General features: G+C 44.3%; 1 protein-coding gene and 1 long non-coding RNA gene across 2 annotated transcripts in view; one reads left to right on the top strand and one right to left on the bottom strand.

Annotated features, from left to right (window-relative positions):
- The window catches only part of LOC310766217, a 195,960-nt gene that overhangs the window by 142,474 nt on the left and 32,115 nt on the right, over nucleotides 1–21,371 (top strand). The gene's annotated exons all lie outside the window — the stretch shown is intronic.
- Nucleotides 1,262–14,264, bottom strand: LOC310763725 (cytochrome P450 2C19-like). The gene is made up of 9 exons (XM_083616339.1): nucleotides 14,042–14,264; nucleotides 7,359–7,521; nucleotides 6,158–6,307; nucleotides 5,350–5,510; nucleotides 4,081–4,257; nucleotides 3,581–3,722; nucleotides 2,464–2,651; nucleotides 1,863–2,004; nucleotides 1,262–1,523 (listed from the first exon to the last, which is right to left on the bottom strand). Exons 1-9 carry the CDS (start codon nucleotides 14,222–14,224, stop codon nucleotides 1,342–1,344), a joined length of 1,488 nt encoding a protein of 495 aa, XP_083472465.1. The 5' UTR covers nucleotides 14,225–14,264; the 3' UTR covers nucleotides 1,262–1,341.

The raw sequence follows: 21,371 nt of genomic DNA, 5'->3' as shown, positions 1-21,371 counted from the left end.
TCCCAATTGGGACCAGTGTTTTTCTATCTCACAAGCTGTGTCCAATTCCAGTGAGTTTGGTGTTTCCTGCTTGGCAGGGGGTTGGACTCGATGGCCCTTGTGGTCTCTTCCAGCTCTATGATTCGTTTTTTTTTTTTTTATCCACACAAAATCCAGCTCTATGATTCTATGATTCTATGATTCTATGATCTTCTGGAATGGGAAACAAAAGAAGAACAGTCATGGTTAAATGGGCACAGGACTTCGGGCATAATATACTTATGGAACAATGGGTGAGATTATGGACGGCAGACATTGAATTCATAGCATGCTATAATCTCAGGGAATATACCATAAAATGGTATATAGATGGCATCTTACCTGCAAAAAGCTTGCTAAAATGTATAAAGGAAAAAACATCAACCTGTTGGAGATGTAAAAAAGAGGAGGGATCATACTCTCATATGTGGTGGACCTGTATAGCCATTGGCAAATACTGGAATGATATTTATAATGAGTTTAAGAAACTATTTAAAATTACTTTAAAAAAAAAACCCCCAGAGATTTTCCTACTTTGTATTTTACCATCAGAAATTTAAAAAGATATAAGATCATTGTTTATGTATGGTATAACAGCAGCTAGGACCCTTATAGCAAGGAATTGGAAAAATGAAATGCTCCCAGAGATTACAGATTGGCAGATGCTCATGTTAGAATATCTACAAATAGCAAAACTGACGGGATCAGTTAGAGGAATATCGAAACAAAAAACAACTAGAGAACGGATAATATTTAAGAATTATGTAAAACTTTATTGTACAAATAATTCCATATTAGCAGAAATTGAGTGATATTTGTAAAGAAAAAAAATCAAAGGAATGTATACAAAACAGAAAGAAATGATATTATACAATGTAAACCTGTGTAAGAAAGAATGTTATATCAAAGAGTATAATGAGAAGGATGGGAAGGATCATGCCAATGAGTACTTTTACTATGTAAATAACTCTGTCTTCTTCTTTTTTTGATTTCTTTATTTCTTATCTTTGTTACTTCTTTATTTTTTATTTTTTATTTCTTTATAAATTTTATAAATTTTATAAATTTTATATAATTTTCTTTTTTTTCCTGTTAAGAGTATAGACATGCAATTTTTTTAATCAATAAAGAGATAATTTTTTTAAAAAAATGTCTTCAATGTGCAATAATCTTTAGCAAGATCCCCAAAGTAACAGTACCACAACTAGTCAGGTAAAAAGATAAGACTCCACACATGAAGAGATATTGTGTTATGGATTTTTTGAACAAAGATTTGCCAGGCTGCAACTTTTCCACATGTGCAGCCCTCCTGAGGCAGGCTTTTCAGCGAGGGACAATGCAGAGCTGATAGGGCCGAGGGCAGTTGGTTACGCCGCTCAACACCGGTGTGAGATCGATGTCTTTGGGGTCAATGATGGACTTCAGAGTGAAGTTCTGTAATATGGTGGTCAAGAACAAGAAGATCTCCATACGGGCCAGACCTTCCCCCACACATATCCGCTTCCCTGCAAAGGAAACCCAAAAGAAGATGCATAACAACCACTTTGGCTGTTACAGAGAAAATAACAATCATGCCAAAGGAGCAAAGGTGCTGCTCCAGAACAACTCCTGGGAGAGTCACTCTTTCCACCATTTCTTTTGTTTCAGCTGGCCACAGGAAAGGTACAAGGAGTTCTGATGGACCCAGAAGCCTCTGCCCCTCTCTCACAGTCTGGGAGCCCTTCAAGTTTAGGCTGCAGGAGGAAGGAGGTTCCCCCTCATTGCCCCGACACCAGCCGATTAGGGAGACTGGAAAGACCTGAGCTGGCCAAGACTGCAGCCTACTGAGGAAGCAGAGATCTTACCTGCTGAGAAAGGCATGAAATAGTCGCTCTTCCTGAAGGTGCCATCTTTGTGCAAGAAATGTCCTGGGTCAAATTCTTTGGGGTTTGGAAATTCTTTGCTGTCATGTAGCACAGATATCAGACTTGGATATATGGTAGTGCCCTGCAGAGAGTGCAAAGAAATGGGCTAGATGGCCATGACAACCAATTAATGGTGTGGGAAGGCACTAACAGGAAGGAAGGTACTTTGTTGATACAGAAGAAGAATGGAGCAGCTTCAGAAGGCAATAGGGTGTTTCAAATGAAGCCCAGGCTTCAAGATGCCCAGCTACGCTTTAGGAGTTGGGCTAAACTACTTCCCTTGCTTGTACATAAGAAGAGAAGAAAAGCTCTGCTGGATCAGTCCAGTGGCCCCATCTGGTCCAGCATCCTGTTTTCATGGTGTCCAACCAAATGCCCATGGGAAGCCCATCAACATAATCTAAACAAGACAGCACTCTCAATTCCTGTGGTTTCCACCCACTGGTATTCAGAAGCATACTGCCTCTCACCATCGGGGTAGAATATAGCCATCATAGCTAGCAGCCTCCTATTACTACTTAGAGCCTTGAAAAGAGCTGACCTTTGGAATGACATATTGTCTGAACGGTGTATCTTTGAGTACTGCATGAGGGCCGCTCAGTGGGGCAATAGAGATGAACCTCTGGATCTCATGGATGACAGCATCTGTGTAAGGCATTTCCCCATGATCTGCAATGCAAGGACTTCGTGATCGGCCAATAACTCGGTCAATTTCTTCATGCACTTTCTCTGTAATGGGAAGAATGACGTTTAACGCCAGTGCAGGAAACATTACAGAAGAAACTGAAACTCGGTGGGAATGGGTGCAAGGCTCTGCACATTTTGGAGCTTTCAATTGTTTTCTGATGCCAACTTTCTACTAACTTGTCACCACAGGCAATTTATTGTAGCTTACTTTCAGCAATCCATCTGTAAACAGGGAAACATAGTATAACTGCAATTATTTATATATTAATTTAATTTCTATCCCAAAGGAGCCCAGCGGGACAAAAGCTTTAGGGATGTTATAGGAGCAAGTGATGGTCCAGCTTAGAGAGATTCCTATTGGAGGCACTGTCCTGCAGTGATTCTGATCCTACCTGAGGGCCTTTTGACCCCTGGCCCTTGTGGTTGTGCCTTTGTCTAAAGCAGTGGTGTCCAAACTTTTTTCAAAGAGGGCCAGAAAGGATGAAGTAAACCTTTTTTTTAGTATTTTACCCCCAGGAAATAACCTGCTGCTGGGGTCGGATTAAACCGACCAGCAGGCCCGATTAGGTCCCCAAAATGGACTTTGGACATGCTTGATCTAAAGGATCTGCACTGGCTGCCAGTACACTACTGAGCCAAATTCAAGTTGTTACTGTTTGCATATAAATCCTAGGGTTTGCAATATGGTCAGCTATAAGAGCTCATCCACACTTCTGTTTTTGCTGGGATTTCTAGGCACAGGTTTGTGGTTACTAGGCATGGATCTGAGCATTTTGTCCACCCCCCACCCCCACTGTTGTCTCCAGGAAAGCCTTCTGTTTACTCCTGATGTCAGTCAGCGATGATTAACATTCAGCTATGAACAGTGGGTTTTCCTGGGGAAAGTGGCAGAACAACAACCTCTTGGACCTGTGCCACATAAATCTAGGAGAGAACTAGAATAATAAGTACTAATAATGCATCCGTTTTACCTTGTATCTCTGGGTATTTGAGGAGGATCATGAACCCGTATCGCAGTGTGGTGCTGGTGTTCTCTGTTCCAGCCCCAAACAAGTCAACTGTGCTTATGGCCAAGTTTTCAATGGTGAAATGGGATGCACTATTACCTTTTTCCTGCAGAAACACACAACACAGTCAGTGGAGGCAACTCAATTGCTCTGAGTACAACATAACAAGAATTTAACTGCGCCACTGGGACCAGCTCTCTTCCCAAGACACATCTTATCTCAAGTCTTTTTATAGCTCGTTCCTCTGGACATTCCTTGCCCAGAGGGCTAATCATTAGAAAGAACTTCCCACTTACTGCAGGAACAAGTCAGCAATGGGAAATGAATCTACTCCAATGGGGTGTGAGCAGGAATCTCTTGCCTTGGCATTCCCCACAAGAAGCTGGATGGAAGTCTGCTGGTTGGGAAGCTTCAGGAGTGGCAGGAGAACCCACGTGGAGAGTTCTGTGAGTTTTCATGATTACCTGATCCATTTTCATAAGGAAGCAGTCAATAAAATCCCGAGGTGAGCTGGGGTCCAGAGCAGGCTTGTGCTCTTCAACCTCCTCCAAAACAAACTCTCTGAGTGCCAAGTTGTTTTTCAGCACTTTGCGGTGGGGCCCAGGGATGCATTTCATCAAAGAAGGAAAGATGTTGTAGAGCTAGAAGAAACGCCACAAGAGACCCATTGGCACCAACCTCAGTCAGGGTTTGTCCACATTCAGGCTTCAGTGTAATGTTGGCCACTGTTGCCTTGTGTGCATTTCAACTCTGTGGTCCACACACCAGCATTTTCACTACCAATGCCTCCCAAATCTATATAGATGTTCCCCATCAGCTGTCTTATATTATTATTTTATATCTGCGGTTCGTAGACTAAAATCAAAATATAAAACCACAAAATTCATAATCAAAATAAAAACAACAACCCAGATACCCCCCCAAACTCCACATGTTAAAAGTATGTACTGAATGAGACCATTGTTCTCTCAAGGTCAGTACTGCCTATGCAGCAGCTCTGCTGGGTTTCATTCAGAAGTCCCATCCCTAACCAGGGATGCTACTAGGGATTGACTCTGGGACCCTATATAAACAAGCCAAATGCTCTAAAACGGAGCTATGGGATTACATATATATCTATAAATCTAGTCCCATCTGTTTCTCCTACTGAAACCAGTCCGTGTATACACCCCTGGCTTAAAATTCAGCAAGGCGCAACATTTCATAAGAAATGGCAGGTTAGATATGGATTGTGACTAACATCATGTATTCACACCTTCTCAAACCATTAGTGGAAGCACACTGGATGCAGAGGCAATGGCAGTGTGTATACATCCCAAGTGATTAGTTCCAGTTACAGTATTGAGCCTGTGGGTTTTCCTCGTTAAGCTTTACTTCCTATTCCACTGGGCTGCTGTTGAGTTAAGTCAAACCTTGGTTACTAGACCCAGGTATTGGTATTGGCTCTCCAAATTAAAAACAAGAACATAAGAAGAGCCTACTGAATCAGGCCAGTGGCCCATCGTGCTGTCACAGTGGCTAACCAGTTACTCATGGCAAGCCTGCAACTAGGACATTAACAGAAATATTAAGAGGCAGAGGCAGTATGGGCTATGAGAAGCCTGGAAGAAAGACATTTAAACAGCAGGAAAATGGCTACAGCCAGAGGCAGTATATACATAAAATAAATATTCCACATGCAAGTAAACTTTAGACTTTGTGGAAAAGAATGCATTTAACCAGATGGCACCTACCTGTCCCCAAGGAGAGCTAAAAACCTGAAAGTTTTCACTTATTAAGCTTAGCATGGATAGCAACTTCTTGTCATTATAATCGTATCGTTTCCCAAAGATAATTGCACAAATGACATTGGAGAGAGCGCAACTGAGCAAGTAGGTTGGATCCAAGGGCTTCTCTGGAAGAACAAGAAAAAAATAATTATACCCATTACAGGTTTTAGGCAATAATCTAGTCTGGAATTTCTGAGCTGCCATTTCCTGGCTCCTGGCCTCAGTGGTCAGACAGGGAGCTGCCTTTCTCACAACAATTCTGGAGGCACGGGCATCTTCAGTGGCTATGAGTGGTTTCTTCCAAGGACTTTCCAAGGTGCTTTCTTCCAGCTTCAGCCAAGATATCCTTAGATAGGAAAGAGTGACCACAGTGGTGCAGGCCTTGGTGAAGTCTAGACTAAAACTAGGGAATCTAAAGCACTTCGGATGCTGCTAGACTCTAACTTCTGGACCACTGTTGACTGTTGGGGCTGAAAGCAGCTGGAATTCAACAATATCTGCGGAGCACTCTTGCAGTTGATAGAGAAGCAGCAGCCGGGCTTTAGATGGAACTGGTCTGTGTCAGCATATTACACCCCTGCTGAAAGCTATGCATTGTTTGCCAGTACATTGACAAGGTAAGTTCAGTGCATTACTGGTGTGTATGAAGCCCTCAGTGACCTAGGACCAGGTGGTGGTTAGTAATCTGTTGTAATATACCCCAGAATCTGTTGTGATGTTTAAGGGGGTCTGTTTGATAAGCCTATGTCGATGAAGGGCAGTGGCTACCCACCCTGCGTGTCCTGGAACTTTTCTAGCAGGAACTGTGCTTCCTCCTGGATCCTCTCCTCAATACTTTTCTTTCCCATGCCAAAGTTGCGCAGGGTGGTAAGGGCAAAATGTCGGAGCTGCTTCCACATCTCCCCATTGCTGAATATAATTCCTGGAAAGCAGAAGAGGAAATGGGCATGAAGGAGATGGATGGACTGAAAGGGAGAGCAGAAGAAGCAGGTTGGAAGAGCAGGAGGCTCTTATTCTTGGCTCCAGACCACCTGGAGACTTGGTACTTTGGTGCCTCCTTATTCCATAATCAGTAGCTGGCCAGTCTTCTGATACATGCCCTTACTGTAAAACATATGTGTTTAATGTGCATAAAATGCTATGTTTGTGTGTGTTGCGTATGAAACGTAGTGGAGGTTTACATTTGCAGAATGTCCATTTTTGCAGCTAAAACTTAAAAAGAGGTTTCAATGTTTCGATATTTATGTTAACTGATAATTCATCTCTTGGAGCCTGGGTCTCTCTCTGAAGCTGACAGTATAATGAAGAAGCAATAGTCCTTGGACTATATTAACCAGAAAGAACTTAAAGAAAACTGGACTACATTGCTAATTGTTTAAGTGCAATGTGTTGATTTGTATTTATTTATTTTCTTGGTAACAAATTTATAGATAGTTTGCAGTAACTTTGAAACTCTTTCTTGGTGTGGAGAGCTTATTGATTCACAAAATCCAGGCCAGGGAATTCTGCTCACATAACTCTCACACTTACTGCCCACACCAGAATTGCCCCAGACCATTATTTTTAAAGGCTAGAGACTCATTCAATCCTGTTTTAATTTTTGGTGCTTCCTCTAAACCAGAGGGTGTGGCACATCCCAGGGGGGCGCCACCTGTGGCGATATCACTCCCCTCAGGGATTGCACCCAGGGCGGCCAGCACCCACCACACCCACCTTTCTCCGCTACTGCCCTAGATATTCCTTAAGTACTTTTATGAGATGGCTCATTTCTCTCTTAAATGGCAATGCCCAATATATAGCTATGCTATTAAAAGGCTGCTAATTATCTATTGCTACTGTCCAGTGGGAACATTAATTAGGAAAGTTTATCTCAAGATGCAGTGATTTGTCTTTGCAACCTTTTTTGCTTTATTTTCATGAATAGAGGGATTTTCCTGTGTCCCCCCCTCCACTGGTCAACCAGCATAAAATACCTAATCCCTTGTTGACATCATCAGCTAATGGCAGGCGTCCCCTGGCAGCAAATTCATCTCCACGGTCGATCAGTGCTTCTTTCACTGCATCATAGCCATGCAGCACCACAACCCGTTCTGTTCCAAAATACATTGTGAACACAGAGCCATACTTCTCACCAAACTGGAAAAAAGATAGAGAAGGACACACATCTAGGTGGGTTTGCGGATTAGGAGAGAGTCATATAGCTGATGTAGAGCCCCGCTGCCCCCAGACTCACCATGGGCATCTGAACCACATGACTCTTAATAACATACAGAAGAGTTCTGCAGCTAGATCAGGCCGAAGGCCAACTAGTCCACAACTGTTATCACAGTGGCCAACACAGTTCTTCTGGGAAGCTCAAAAACATGACCTGAGTGCAATAGCACGCTCCCCTCCTGCAGGTCCCTGGAACTGGTGGAGGTTCAGCATCATGGCTAGCAGCTATGGGTAGCTTTATCTTCAATGAATTTTGTCTTAACAAAATTCCACAGTGAATTCCACAGTTTCAATATGCACTGTATGAGGAACTACTATCTTGTGTGTGTTGTAAATCTTCCAACACTCAGCTTTAATTGAAGACTCCAAGTTTTAGCATTACAGACCCTTCAAGTGTCCCTATTTTCCAGGGACATCCCTGATTTAGAGAAGCCATCCCAGTTTGATCACAGAATGTCCTTAGGCTGTCCCTATTTTCATTGGAGAAATGTTGGAGGGTATAGAGTTATCCGACCCCCTCTGAAGGCAATCCTGAATAGGGAAGTGTTTTTTTGTTTAATTTCTAATGTTTTCATTATGTTTTTATATATGTTGGAAGCTGTCCAGAGTGGCTGGGGCAACCCAGTAAGGTGTGTGGGCTATAGTAAAATTATCATTATGGAATGGGATGTCCCTATTTTCATTGGAGAAGTGTTGGAGGGTATGGCATTATGAGAGGGGGGTAAAAGTGTTTTCCCGTCTACTTTCTCTATACCGTGAATATGATTATACTGCTCTGTTATGTCCCCCTCACACTTATTTTTCTAAGGGAATTCTTAAAGTACCTTCCAACCAAGCACATTCTGGGGAAAATAAAGGAGCAGCTTTCCGAAATACAAGAAGACTATGAACTCCCCACTGTCCAGCAGAGGCTAAAAATGTTCAGAGGGCAAAAATGGCCAAACCATCCATGTGTGGAGGGAGAATTGGACCCGCCCCCGCCCCCTGTCTCTAATATAGTATGAAAATTGCACTATTGCTTTTTAAAGTTCGTTACTCAGAAGGGGGCTTTATGCCTTTTATTTTAAGGATAAAACAATAAAATGACAATAAATTAACCCCCTTTGTGGAGTTGTGGGACCTGCTCAAAGTCCACCTCTTTTCTGAGGAGCCTTTGGGACAAGTCCCTGCTCCCCATCCCTGCCGATGTAGCCAAGCGCAAGTCCGTGCCACTGAAATCACAGCGATTCTGCTATTCTTTTCTTCTGGTTTGTATGCCTTCTCCCCCCCCCCCCTTTTGCTTCTTGAAATATACTCAGAGTCGCAAAGTGATTTCATGCTCTTTATTCAGCTCATAGTGGTGAGGAGGAATGAATGAATGAAAGTCCCCTCAAAGTATCTGCTTTATATACATTATTTACACAATGGGCTGCACATGATTGGCTAATTCCGGAATTCTACTGTAAGCCAATCAAGTTGTGGATTCACTTCTATCTGGAGCATGATTGGGTGGTTCCTGCCAACCAATCATACTGCTGCATTGTTCTAGGACCAATCAGACTGCTGCATTCTGAATCCTATTGTTCTAGGACCAATCAGACTGCTGCCTTTTGGATCCTATTGTTCTAGGACCAATCAGACTGCTGCAGTTTGGATCCTATTCAACTCAGTACATAACACCCCTCCCCTCTAAGTTCCAGTCCTGCCCGGGAGGTCGCATTCATAGTCCTCGAGGTACGCCGGTGGCCTACGTGTGCGTTGCGGCCTGGGGTGTTCCCTGGTTTCGGGGTTCAGGTTCTGGCTCATGTTCCAAGGATGCTGGCTGTGATGGGCCTGTTTGGTCTGGTGCAACCGGCTCGCTCAGTTGTGGTTCTGGTTCCGGTGTCCTTTCGGCCTCGCGGGTCCTCTCTGTATTTACTGATTCTGCCTCTCCTGCTGGCCCCTCCTGCTCTATGGGCCTCACTGCCCCTCTGTTCCCTTGGGACTCCTCTGAGCTTTCCTCCTCCTGGTTTTCTCCCGGGAATTGTCACCGTATGTGGTCGCAGTGGCGGCGCCAGCATTGCCCCCCATCCGTTAGCACCTCGTACGACACGGGACCAGTGACCCTGGTGACTGTGGCGGGTACCCATGCTGGGCCTCCCCCAAAATTCTTTGCGTACACTGGGTCCTGGGCCTCGAAGGTCCGGGGGTTCCTGCCTTCCCCCACCACTACCTCATCCTGAGCTCTATCGGGGTGAAGGCGGTCCAATCTGATTGCAAGGCGCCGACCCATTAGTAGTTCAGCGGGGCTCCGGCCAGTCGTTGAGCTGGGGGTGCTGTGTTGTGCTAGGAGGAATGTGGCAAGGCGGTACTCCCAATCCCCTTGCGTCATGCGGCGAAGGGTGTACTTGGTGGTCTGCACCATGCGTTCTGCTTGGCCATTGGTGGCAGGGTGGAATGGCGCCGAACGGATGTGGCGGATGGCGTTCTGCGCTGTGAAGGTTTGGAATTCTCCTGACGTAAATGCAGTCCCGTTGTCTGAGACGAGAGTGTCAGGGAGCCCATGGGTTGCAAACAGCCTGCGTAGTACCCGGATGGCTGCGGACGTAGAAGTGGACGGTACCAGTGCGACTTCCAGCCATTTGGTGTAGGAGTCCACCACTATGAAGAATGTTTTACCCTGAAAGGGGCCAGCGAAGTCCACATGCAGGCGTGACCATGGTGCTCGGGCGGACTCCCAGGACTGGACTGGGGCCCTTGGGGGATCTGGGCGGGATTCTTGGCAGGCCTGGCAGTGTTTGACCCAGGCCTCTATCTCTCCGTCGATCCCCGGCCACCACACATAACTCCTGGCAAGGGCCTTCATTCTTACTACCCCTGGGTGTGTCTCGTGTAGGGCTGTGAGGACCCTTTTGCGGAGGGGCTGGGGAACAACGACCCTGCTTCCCCATAACAGGCACCCCTTGTGGGCCGACAGTTCATGTTTGTGGGTTGTGTAGCCGGCGAATTCTGGCCTGGGGCTGCTGCTGGGCCATCCCCTCCACACCCAGTCCAGGACCCGGGAGATGACCCTATCTTTCTTGGAATGGTGTGCAACTTCTTGTGCCTGAATGGGGCGGTCGGGAAGCAGCTCTAGGCTCATAACCTCTTGTGCAGGTGCTGGGTCGGGGCCTGTTTCCGGTAGTGGTAGCCTGCTGAGGGCGTCCGCATGGCCCATCGCCTTCCCAGGGCGGTGAATCAGTGCATACTGGTAGCTGGCAAGGAAAATTGACCACCTGAGGACACGAGGAGACAGCACTTGGGGGGTCTGCTTTTCGGGGGCAAACAAGCCAAGCAAGGGCTTGTGGTCAGTCACCACGGTGAAGGGCCGCCCGTACAAGAAATCATGGAATTTTTTTACTCCCTTCACGATTGCCAGACCCTCCTTGTCGATTTGCGAGTAGTTCCGCTCGGTTGCGTTGAGTGTCTGGGAAAAGTATGCCACCGGTACCTCTCTTCCATCCGGGAGTTGGTGTCCCAGGACAGCGCCAATGCCATAGGGTGAGGCGTCGCATGCTAGCACCACCGGCAGCCTCTCATCGAAGTGTGCCAAGACCGAGTTTGAGACAAGCAAGTCCTTGACTGCCTGGAATGCGGCCTCCTGGCGCTGGCCCCACACCCAAGGGGCCCGCTTGTCCAGGAGTCTGTGTAGGGGCTCCGCTACCGCCGCCTTGTGGGGAAGGAAGGAATGGTAAAAGTTCATTAGTCCCAAGAAGGCCTGAAGTTCAGTCTTGTTCTTGGGCGCTGGGGCATCACAAATGGCCCGTACCTTGTCCCCAGTCGGGTGGACCCCTTCTGCGTCCACCATAAATCCCAGAAAGTCCACCTGAGGCACTCCTAGTAGACATTTTTCCCGCTTCACCTTGAGACCCGCCGTCTGGAAACGGTGCAGAACGGTGCGGAGGCGGTCCTCAAACTCCTCTGGTGTGGGCCCGACAATCAACACATCATCGAAGAAGGGGGTGATGCCAGGAATCCCTTTAAGGAGAGAGTCCATTAGATTCTGGAATATGCCTGGTGCCACGCTGACACCGAATTGCAGCCGCTTTACCCTGAACGCTCCTCTGTGCATCACAGTCGTCTGTGCCTCTGCTGTGGCCTCATCTACTGGCAGTTGTTGATATGCTTGGGCCAAGTCCAGCTTGCCAAAAATTTTTGACCCAGCCAGGGTGGCAAGGACATGGCTGACCACTGGCACTGGGTATGCATGGGCCGTGAGGGCCTTGTTTATGGTACATTTGTAGTCTGCGCAGATGCGGACCGAACCATTAGGCTTGATGGGTGTGACGATTGGGGTTTCCCAGGGGGCATTAGGCACCGGCTCCAGCACTCCTTGCTCCACAAGTCGGTCCAATTCCTCATCTATACGGGGTTTCAGGGCGAACGGGACCCGGCGGGCCTTGAGCCTGACTGGTCGTACTGCGGGGTCAAGCTGTAGAGCAATGGGGGGGGCCCGTATACTGTCCCAATTTCCCATCAAAAACCCCCGGAAATTCCTTGCATATGGCGTCCACGTCCACTTGTAAGGTAGTGTGGTTCACCCCGGTGACGGCTAGCCCCAGTGGTCCAAACCATGCCAATCCCAGTAAGCTAATGTAGGGGCCCTTGACCACAAGCAAGTCCAGTTGCCGCATCCGCCCTCGGTATTGCACCCTGAAGGTCCCCACCCCCATTGTGGGGACCTTATGTTTCTGGAAGTCCCAGAGGGTGAATGGGGCCGGCCTGAGTTTGGGACCCCCAGTAGGACACAGTTTCCTTAAGGTCCTTGCCGAGATTATGGATAGAGTTGAACCCGTGTCAAGCTCCATGCGGCATGGGGCCCCCTCTATCTGTACCTCTACATAAATTTTTTCTACGTTGGGGTGGGGCAACTGGTATACCTGGAAGTCCGTGAGCTCCGTCGAGTTGCCTTGGTGTGTTGGGCCCCGGGACCTGGGGCTCTTGGATTGGTCATCTGATGCCTGGCGTCGGGTGGGCCGAGCTCGACACACCCGGGCGATGTGTCCCAATTTTCTGCACTGCCTGCACTCTGCGTTGCGGAAACGGCAGGTCCTCCTCTCGTGACTTTCTCCACAGCTTGCGCAGTTCCCTCCTTCTCGTCGAGGCAGCTGTGGTATGTGGGCTGCTTGAGTGCACTGCTGTACTCGGTGCACCTCCTCCCTGTTGGATCCTGAGTCGTCGGTGAGGTCTTCGTGGTGGACCCTCGGTTGGGACGGCTGGCTCGGCCGTGCCTCTTGCGTTGACCTCTCGGCAGCTTCCGTTGCCAGGGCCTCCTCCAGAGCGACCTGGAACGTTAGGTCCTTCTTAGCGTAGAGGCGTCGTTGCAGCTTCTCATCCTTCAGGCCACCGACGAGGCGGTCACGAAGCATGTTCTCCAGCTCTGAGAAGTTGCAGAACCGGGCAGCTTGGCGGAGAGAGGTCACAAACCCAGTTATGGTTTCCCCAGGGGCTTGCCCCTTTGCATAGAAGGCATTTCGACGAGCCACCACTGAGGGCTGTGGCGAAAAGTGCCCCTTCAGCTGTTCCATTATTGTTTTGTATGGAACAGTAGCGACGTCTTCGGGTGCAAGGAGAGCCCGGGCGATTTCAAACGTCTCCTCTCCGCAGATGCTGAAGAATGTTGCCCTCTTCTTGGCGTCTTCTTCATCGGTCACCCCTTTGGCTTCTAGGAATAAGGTGAAACGGGAGGCGTACGCTTCCCAGTCTCCAGATGCTGGGTTGAACGGCGAGAAGCTGCTGTCGGTTGCCATTCTGAGTTCCTTGTGTCCTGGAGCTGAAGCCTGGATACACGGTGTGAGGCAGCGGTGCGGCAGGTGGCGGTGCTGCGGTGCTGTGTGTGGCAGTCAGCTCAGCGGGATCCCACCTTCATCGCCAGTGAAATATACTCACAGTCCCAAAGTGATTTCATGCTCTTTATTCAGCTCATAGTGGTGAGGAGGAATGTATGAATGAAAGTCCCCTCAAAGTATCTGCCTTATATACATTATTTACACAATGGGCTGCACATGATTGGCTAATTCCGGAATTCTACTGTAAGCCAATCAAGTTGTGGATTCACTTCTATCTGGAGCATGATTGGGTGGTTCCTGCCAACCAATCATACTGCTGCATTGTTCTAGGACCAATCAGACTGCTTCATTCTGAATCCTATTGTTCTAGGACCAATCAGACTGCTGCCTTTTGGATCCTATTGTTCTAGGACCAATCAGACTGCTGCAGTTTGGATCCTATTCAACTCAGTACATAACACTTCTCCTCTGTCAAAGTGCAGAGTCTGTTGCCTTATACTCTGCAAATGTGCCCTGCACACAGATGGTACCATCTATAAATAAACAAACTGACAATGGATTGTCCCCTTCCAAAAGAGTCAGATGAAAAGAGGCTTGCAAACAGGTAACGGTCATCAACAGACAGCTGTTGAGGAAGGTGCTCATCTTTGGCTTACCTCCTGGAGAACCTGGGCCAGGTTGTTGGTCTTCAGCTGCAGAGCGTTCCCTACGATGGGCAGTGGAGGTGGGCCAGGTGGCAGCTGCTTTGCATTCTCTGGCGTTCTGCTCCTGACTGCAAGGAAAACAAGGCAAGAGATACATATGATCATCAAAATGGTCACTGTCCCTAGAGGCTCCATGGCACCAGCTAACAGTGACTGAAATGACTCCAGATGAATTAATTTGCTTTCCAATTTTATATACTCTGAGGAGGTCACATATACATGGACTTTCACCAATAGGAATTCTAGGTTTCTCTGAGTAAATGAGATTAGCCATTAAGTAGATCAGGTTGTATAATCAAGAAATGAACTTCTCTGAACTTCTTTTTCTTCATCGATTATTAAGGCAATGATAACGGCATTACTGTACACAAGGTCTGTGATGTAAGACAACCAGGGGTTCAGTTTTTTCTGCCAAACATTGTAATGTGCCAAGAAAGAAGCAAACCAAGAATTCAGACCAATATAAGTTTTAATAATGGGGGTGGTCCCTACTCACAATTCACTAGTCAATAGAAACCAAAACCAATCCATTCAAAAGTATGTCTTCTAATAAAGATTACAAACTGAAATAGAGATTACAAACTCTAACAGAGATTACAAACTCAAACTCAAAGAGATATGCATAAAACAATAATTCGTTACAAAGATTTTCTCCTTTTCACTCGACAATAATGTTGATCCTTATAATTCATCAGCTTGCAGATGGAGACTCAGTTTCAATCGTTAAGCAGAAGTCAGTTATGGATTGGAGACCAGGACAGGGCCCTGTCTCGATGTATTCACCTTCATCAGCTGGATGTATCAAATATTACATGAAAATACATTTAAATTCTTACAGGGCCCTGTTTCGATGTATTCACATTCATCAGCTAGTATATTTAATAACAAGAACTCCAACTTATTAAACATTGTAATGTAGCCTTGTGGCAAATGGTTCTGCTTTTAAGGTTCCTGCAGGAGAGCTTCTTCTACACTCTGAGTGCTTGGTTGGATGTTTCTTGCACCTTAGATGCCCACAAATGTGACAAATTGTGTCAGAAGTGTAGAGAAAACTTCTGTAAATTTTTTTTAAAAAATCAAAGGTATGTATGCCAGCTGCAGTGATCATGGAGCCCAAGAAAGTAAAATCTCTCACTGCCTGACAGCAGCCACGAAATTAAAAGATGCCTGCTTCTTGGGAGAAAGGCAATGACAAACCTAGACAGCATCTTAAAAAGCAGAGACATCACCTTGCCAACAAAAGTCCGTATAGTTAAAGCTATGGTTTTCCCAGTAGTGATCAAACCGATGCATTCTTAAGGAAATCAGCCCTGAGTTCTCACTGGAAGGACAGATCGTGAAGCTGAGGCTCCAATACATTGGGCACCTCATGAGAAGAGAAGACTCCCTGGAAAAGACCCTGATGTTGGGAAAGATGGCGGGCACAAGGAGAAAGGGGACGACAGAGGACGAGATGGTTGGATAGTGTTCTCGAAGCTACCAGCATGAGTTTGACTAAACTGCGGGAGGCAGTGGAAGACAGGGGTGCCTGGCGTGCTCTGGTCCACGGGGTCACGAAGAGTCGGACACGACTAAGTGACTAAACAACAACAACAACAAACAATGTATGCCAGACAGGTAAACAAACAAAAAAAGACAACAGATTTCATGGCTTGGAGCAACACACATTTAAAATAAATTACTGCAATTTTGGACAAGTCTGGACTATTGGAACACACATACTTGAAATAAGCTTGAAGGCAGGTCCATAATGGAGCTCAGCCTCAGCAAAATACATCCCTGTTAGCAGACCTTGAAGCTTGGGTGAAGTAAACTGAGAAGTGTATGTACAGTTTCTTTATTTCTACAGCTTTATTCATGCAGGAACAGAATTATCTTGGCAAGAACTATTTACAGGATGAGTAGAGATAAAAAGAGAGAGCAATAGCAGGCATCTTATCAGGAGAGAACAACAAAAGGTTCAGCTTTTACAAGTGGAGTTAACTTAGAAAAAGACTACGAGCAAATGCTGGCTTGTTGCTACACAAACAGTGCTCTTGTGTGGTTTAAAGTAATACATGCATTAGCTAGAGGTTCAGGAGAAGAAAGTTTGTTTGCTTTCCCCCAACAATCCCATCTAGCACTACCCACTAATGTGGACAGGACACACCAAGATAGATTTTGGAGACATAAACCTGGAAGTGCTTTTGTATTGATAAGACACACTAATGTGCTCATCAAAACAGTGACTCACATGTGCCCTAGTGGGGACAAACCATGGTCACTAGTGTGCATGGTGACACAGAACATTAACTTCTTGTTTTCATTTAGTCCAATTTTTCCATCCACATCTGGAAATCATATTTAGTACAAGAGGGGAGCATGCAGATGATGGAAGCCTGCCAAGTTATTTATTTAAAGTATTGAGCAGTCCCCTTTTAAGGGGTAGCTCCTAAAACAGGAGTGATCATACCCTCAAGCATTTCAAAAAAAGATGTCAAAAAGAAGAGACTAAATATCCCGTTGTGTATATTAGCTGGCCTTTTTACACTGATTCACAGCTTAAACATACTCCTGGTACAGGTTATAGACATCCATAAAATTATTGTCATTAGCGGGGATAATATCTCCCTTATACCAATGTTAAATTTTCTTTCAAATTGACTTGTCAGTTCAGTTTGCATAACCTTATTTGAACTCGTGGTTCAGTTCATAAACCAAAGTGCACCAGGTGTTTTTGCCAACATCTGTTGCTGCTCTGTGTGTTTTGAGTCAAACAGATATAATCTTTGGTCTATCTTCTTAATACCTGCTCCCACCAAACCTAGCAAAAATTCTTCCAGCTTTTTGGGAAAACTATACTTAAACATCTTTTTAAACTCATTATAAATCAATTCCCAAAATTCTTTTATTTTATTTCGTGACCACCACATGTGATAGAAGTCGCCGTCCTTTTCCTTGCACTTCCAACAGGTCTTACTACTTGTCCTATATATTTTTGCCAATTTGGTGGGAGTGAGGTACCAACGGTAAACCATCTTCATAACATTCTCTTTTAAGGCAGAGCAAGTGGTAAATTTTAAACTCTCATTCCAGAGTTTAGCCCATGCATCATGGTCTATGTTATGTCCCAAATCAAGATCCCCTTTTATCATGGCCTTTTTTATGAATTCGTCTTTTGTGTTCCATTCTAGTAAGAGATTGTACATTTTTGAAAGTAACTTGGACTTACTTTCTATAATATCTGTTTGGAATTTTGATTTTTTATCTTCGAATCCTAATTTTTTATCATCTTTAAAAACATCATTAACTTGATGGTATTGCAACCATCCTGTCAATTTCCCGGCAATGCAGTTATAGGGCTTCAATTTCCAACCTTTCTCTGATTTCATTAGAATCTCCTCATAAGTGGCGCCTCTCCCTTCTGTGTTCAATTTTTTGACTGTTAACATATCAATTGGTGACACCCACCACGGTGTTTTCCTTTCCAACAAATTCTTATTTCTGTCCCAGACTTCAAATAAAGCACCCCTTAGCACATGGTTTGTAAACCCTTTATGCACTTTTGCCTTACCATACCAGAGGTAGGAGTGCCATCCAAATCTATTGTTGTATCCCTCCAGATCTAACAAGTCTGGGTTCTCCTGGGTTATCCAATCCTTTGTCCAACACAAACACGCTGCTTCGTAATAGAGTTTTAGGTCAGGTACAGAGAATCCCCCTCTTTCCTTCTTATCCGTCAATATTTTGAATTTAATTCTTGGTCTTCTCCCTTGCCATATAAAGCACGAGAGAGTTTTTTGCCGCTCTTTGAATTGTCTTAGACCTTTAATTATCGGGATTGTCTGGAACAAAAATAGCATTTTTGGTAATAAATTCATTTTTATTGCTGACATTTTTCCAATCATTGACAGCTTTAATCTATCTCATATTTCTAAATCTCTTTTAATCTCCTTCCATACTGGTTGATAGTTGTCATTAAATAGATTTATGGTTTTTGCCGTCATCCAAATTCCCAAATATTTTACTTTTTTGACCACCTTAATTTCACTTTCTTGTTCCAATCTTTCTACCTCCCTCACTCTTTTCTAAGTTTTTGCCTAAGATTTTAGTCTTTCTCTTATTTAATTTAAATCCTCCCAGTTGTCCAAATTTTTCCATTTCTTCCTATGCTATTTTGACACTTTCTCGAGGTTCTTCTAAGGTTAGTACCAGATCATCCGCATAGGCCTTGAGCTTGAATTCCTTGGCACCTATTCTGACACCTTTTATCTCTGTCATTCCTCTCAGGCAATTTATTAATACTTCTAATACTATGATAAACAGTAACAGGGACAAAGGGCACCCTTGTCTGGTACCCTTTGTAATATCAAATGAGTCTGTCAAGGTGTTATTCACAATCAATTTCACCTTCTGTTCTGAACAGATTGCCTCGATACCTCTTAAAAAGGTGCCACAGATCCCCATGTTTTCCATACTTTTCTTCATAAATGACCAAGAAACGCTATCGAATGCTTTTTCAGCATCAATGAACATCGATATGGCTGGCTTATCGTTTCTTACCTCCAGGTATTCCAAAACATTAATAATATGTCTCACATTATCTTTTAATTGCCTGCCTGGTAAGAAACCTCCTTGGTCTTTATGAATTAAATCATTTAATATTGTCTTCAATCTGTTGGCCATGATATTCGCAAAAAGTGTATAATCATTGTTTAACAATGATATTGGCCTGAAATTTTTGACACTCTGGTGGTCTGTGTCTTGTTTGGGGATCAGCGCTATATACGCCTCCTTCCAGGAGTTTGGTACTTTCCCTTTTCCTTGTAAAATAGCATTCATTACTTCCCCTAGGACTGGTATCAGCTGCTCACCAAGTGATTTGCAATACTTAGCGGTTAAACCATCCGGTCCTGGGGTTTTGCCTTGTTTCATTCTCTTTATTGACCTTTGGATTTCTTGGTTTGCTATTGGGGCATTTAATAGTTCTCTTTCCTCTAATGATATCTGCTTCCCTTTATGAATTTCCAGATATCTTTCTATCTTTTTTATGTCTTCTTTTTCTTTCCGGTAAAGCTCCTTATAAAATCCTTGAAAAGCTCTTCTTATTTCTTTTGGGTCTTCCATTAACTGTTCCGATATCCTGATTTTGTTGATTATGTTTTGACTTTGACGCTTTCTCAGCTGCTATGCCAAAAGTTTCCCGGTTTTATTTGCTGATTCAAAAAATTTGTGTCTCATTAGTTTTAATTTCCATTCCACTTCTTGATTCACCAACATGGAATACTGAGTTTGAAACATTTTAATAGTCTGTTTAATTTGTTCATCTTTTGGTCTTATTGTCAATTTTTTCTCATTGTCCATGAGTTGAACCAGGATTTCCTCTTTTTTCCTTTCTCTTTCTTTTTTTTATGACTGTTTTGCTGAATTAGAAAACCTCTCATGACAGCTTTACTCGCGTCCCACACAGTGTCCAAACTAGTTTCTTTGTGTAAATTCCAATCAAAATAATCCTTTATTGTCTCTTTCGCTTTCTCTGCTATTTTTGGATTTTCAAACAAAGTGTCATTCATCCTCCATCTAAATGAGGATTGTTCTTCACCTTTTAATTCCAAATAGATCGAATTATGATCCAATAGAGTTCGTGGAGTGATCTCAATTTCATTTACTCTGGAGACCAATTCTTTGGAGGCCCAAACATAGTCTATCCGACTCGAGCTTTGGTGGGGCTCCGAGAAAAAGTGAACTGTTTTGTAATTGGGTATTTCCACCTCCAAATATCCATTAGACCAAAATTCTCAACCAATTCAAAGAAATTCCTGGGCAGTTTACCCTCATTTATGTTTTTTCTCTTTGACATTCTATCAATTTCTGGCATTACCACTCCATTACAATCTCCCATCAGAATTATCTTCTGGTTCATAAATGCCACCAATCTTTCCTCTAATCTTCCAAAAAAATTCACCTTATTATCATTAGGGGCATATATTCCCACAAGGATTATCTTCTCACCCTGCAATGAAATTTGTACCACAATGACTCTCCCCTCATCATCTTTGCTAATCAATTTTGGGTCTAATCTCTCCTTTATATATAGCACCACCCCTCTTTTTTTGTTAACATCGGACATTACAAACTCTTTTCCCAGTCTTTTATTGATCAGTACATGTCTATGTTTTTTAGCAATGTGAGTTTCCTGTAAACAGATTACATCAACATTCTTTTTCTTCAAAACATGTTCAACTTTATTTTGTTTAGATTTTTCTTTAAGCCCATGAATATTCCAAGTTATCAATTTCAACGTCATTTCTTTAATCATTTGTTACAGAGAGGGGAAATTAAATTCGGGTGGTTTTGTTAATGTCTTCTTCATCCTCTTCTTCTTCTTCCTCTTCTTCTCCTTCTGCTTCCCCTTCTTCTCCCTCTTCTTCTTCTCCCTCTTCTTCTTTGTTTTGATCTTTCTTTTTCTTCTTTTTGTTTTCCTCTTCCCCATAGAGGTCTGCTCCGATGGTTCTGGGTCCAGTAAGGCTTTCTTCTATCTTACCTAATTCTTTCTCATATCTTCTGGAGAATTTCTTTACCTCTTGTAGATCTGTTAATCTAAATCTTTTATCCTTGTAATAAAAAGAAATTCCTTCAGAGAACTCCCACCTATGTTGGATTCCGTTTTTCTTCAGTAACGTCACCAGTTGTTTGTACCCGTCTCTTTTTCGTAGGAATCTAATAGGAATCTCTTTACATATAATTGGTCTTCCATCAATTAATAACCTGTTATTATAACTCATTCTCAGAATTGCATTTCACATCTCTAGTGAATTAAAGATCATCAAACAATCTCCAGGTAGTTTTTTTTAGTTTTAGCTTTTACATATCTCACCTTAATTCTAAACACATTCTCAGTTGTGTACTCAATTTCTTCTTTCTTCATATCCATCCATCTTGCCAGTTCTTTAATCATTTTTGTTTTAATATCTTCATTTGGCTCTTCTGCTACCCCTCTGAATTTTAGGTTTTTCTGGACTTCCGGTCAGCGCCAGCAACTGTAATGGCGGATTTCCTCCGATCTCTGGAGGAAATCTGCTTCGTGGAGCCAGGGTTCTACCGCTACGGTGAAGCGGGGACCCGAAAAAAATCACAGGCAGGGAAGCCTGTGAACTGAAGGCTCGGCGGGCTCCATTTGCGTCCCCCCCCCCGCTGCAAAGGAGCCTTTTTAAAGGCTCCGGAACATACCGGGGGTGAGCGGCGCGGAGCTGAGAGCTGTCTACCCGTCTCCGCGAAGCGAAGCCGCATGCCATGGTTGGAG

This window comes from Podarcis filfolensis (genome assembly GCF_964270895.1).
Source record: "Podarcis filfolensis genome assembly, chromosome: 1".
NCBI classification, from domain to species: Eukaryota; Metazoa; Chordata; class Lepidosauria; order Squamata; family Lacertidae; genus Podarcis; species Podarcis filfolensis.
Note: the sequence above shows the minus strand (reverse complement) of the source record. Positions and strands in the feature narration are given on the sequence as shown.

What these genes read in the sequence shown, in the direction of transcription:
- LOC310763725 (XM_083616339.1), bottom strand. Translation starts at nt 14,224, where the DNA reads ATGGAGCCTCTAGGGACAGTGACCATTTTGATGATCATATGTATCTCT. An exon ending in TGGCCCAGGTTCTCCAGGAG is followed by an intron (nt 7,522 to 14,041) that starts GTAAGCCAAAGA and finishes TCTTTTTTCCAG; the next exon opens with TTTGGTGAGAAGTATGGCTC. An exon ending in TTTCATGCCTTTCTCAGCAG is followed by an intron (nt 1,524 to 1,862) that starts GTAAGATCTCTG and finishes TTTCCTTTGCAG; the next exon opens with GGAAGCGGATATGTGTGGGG.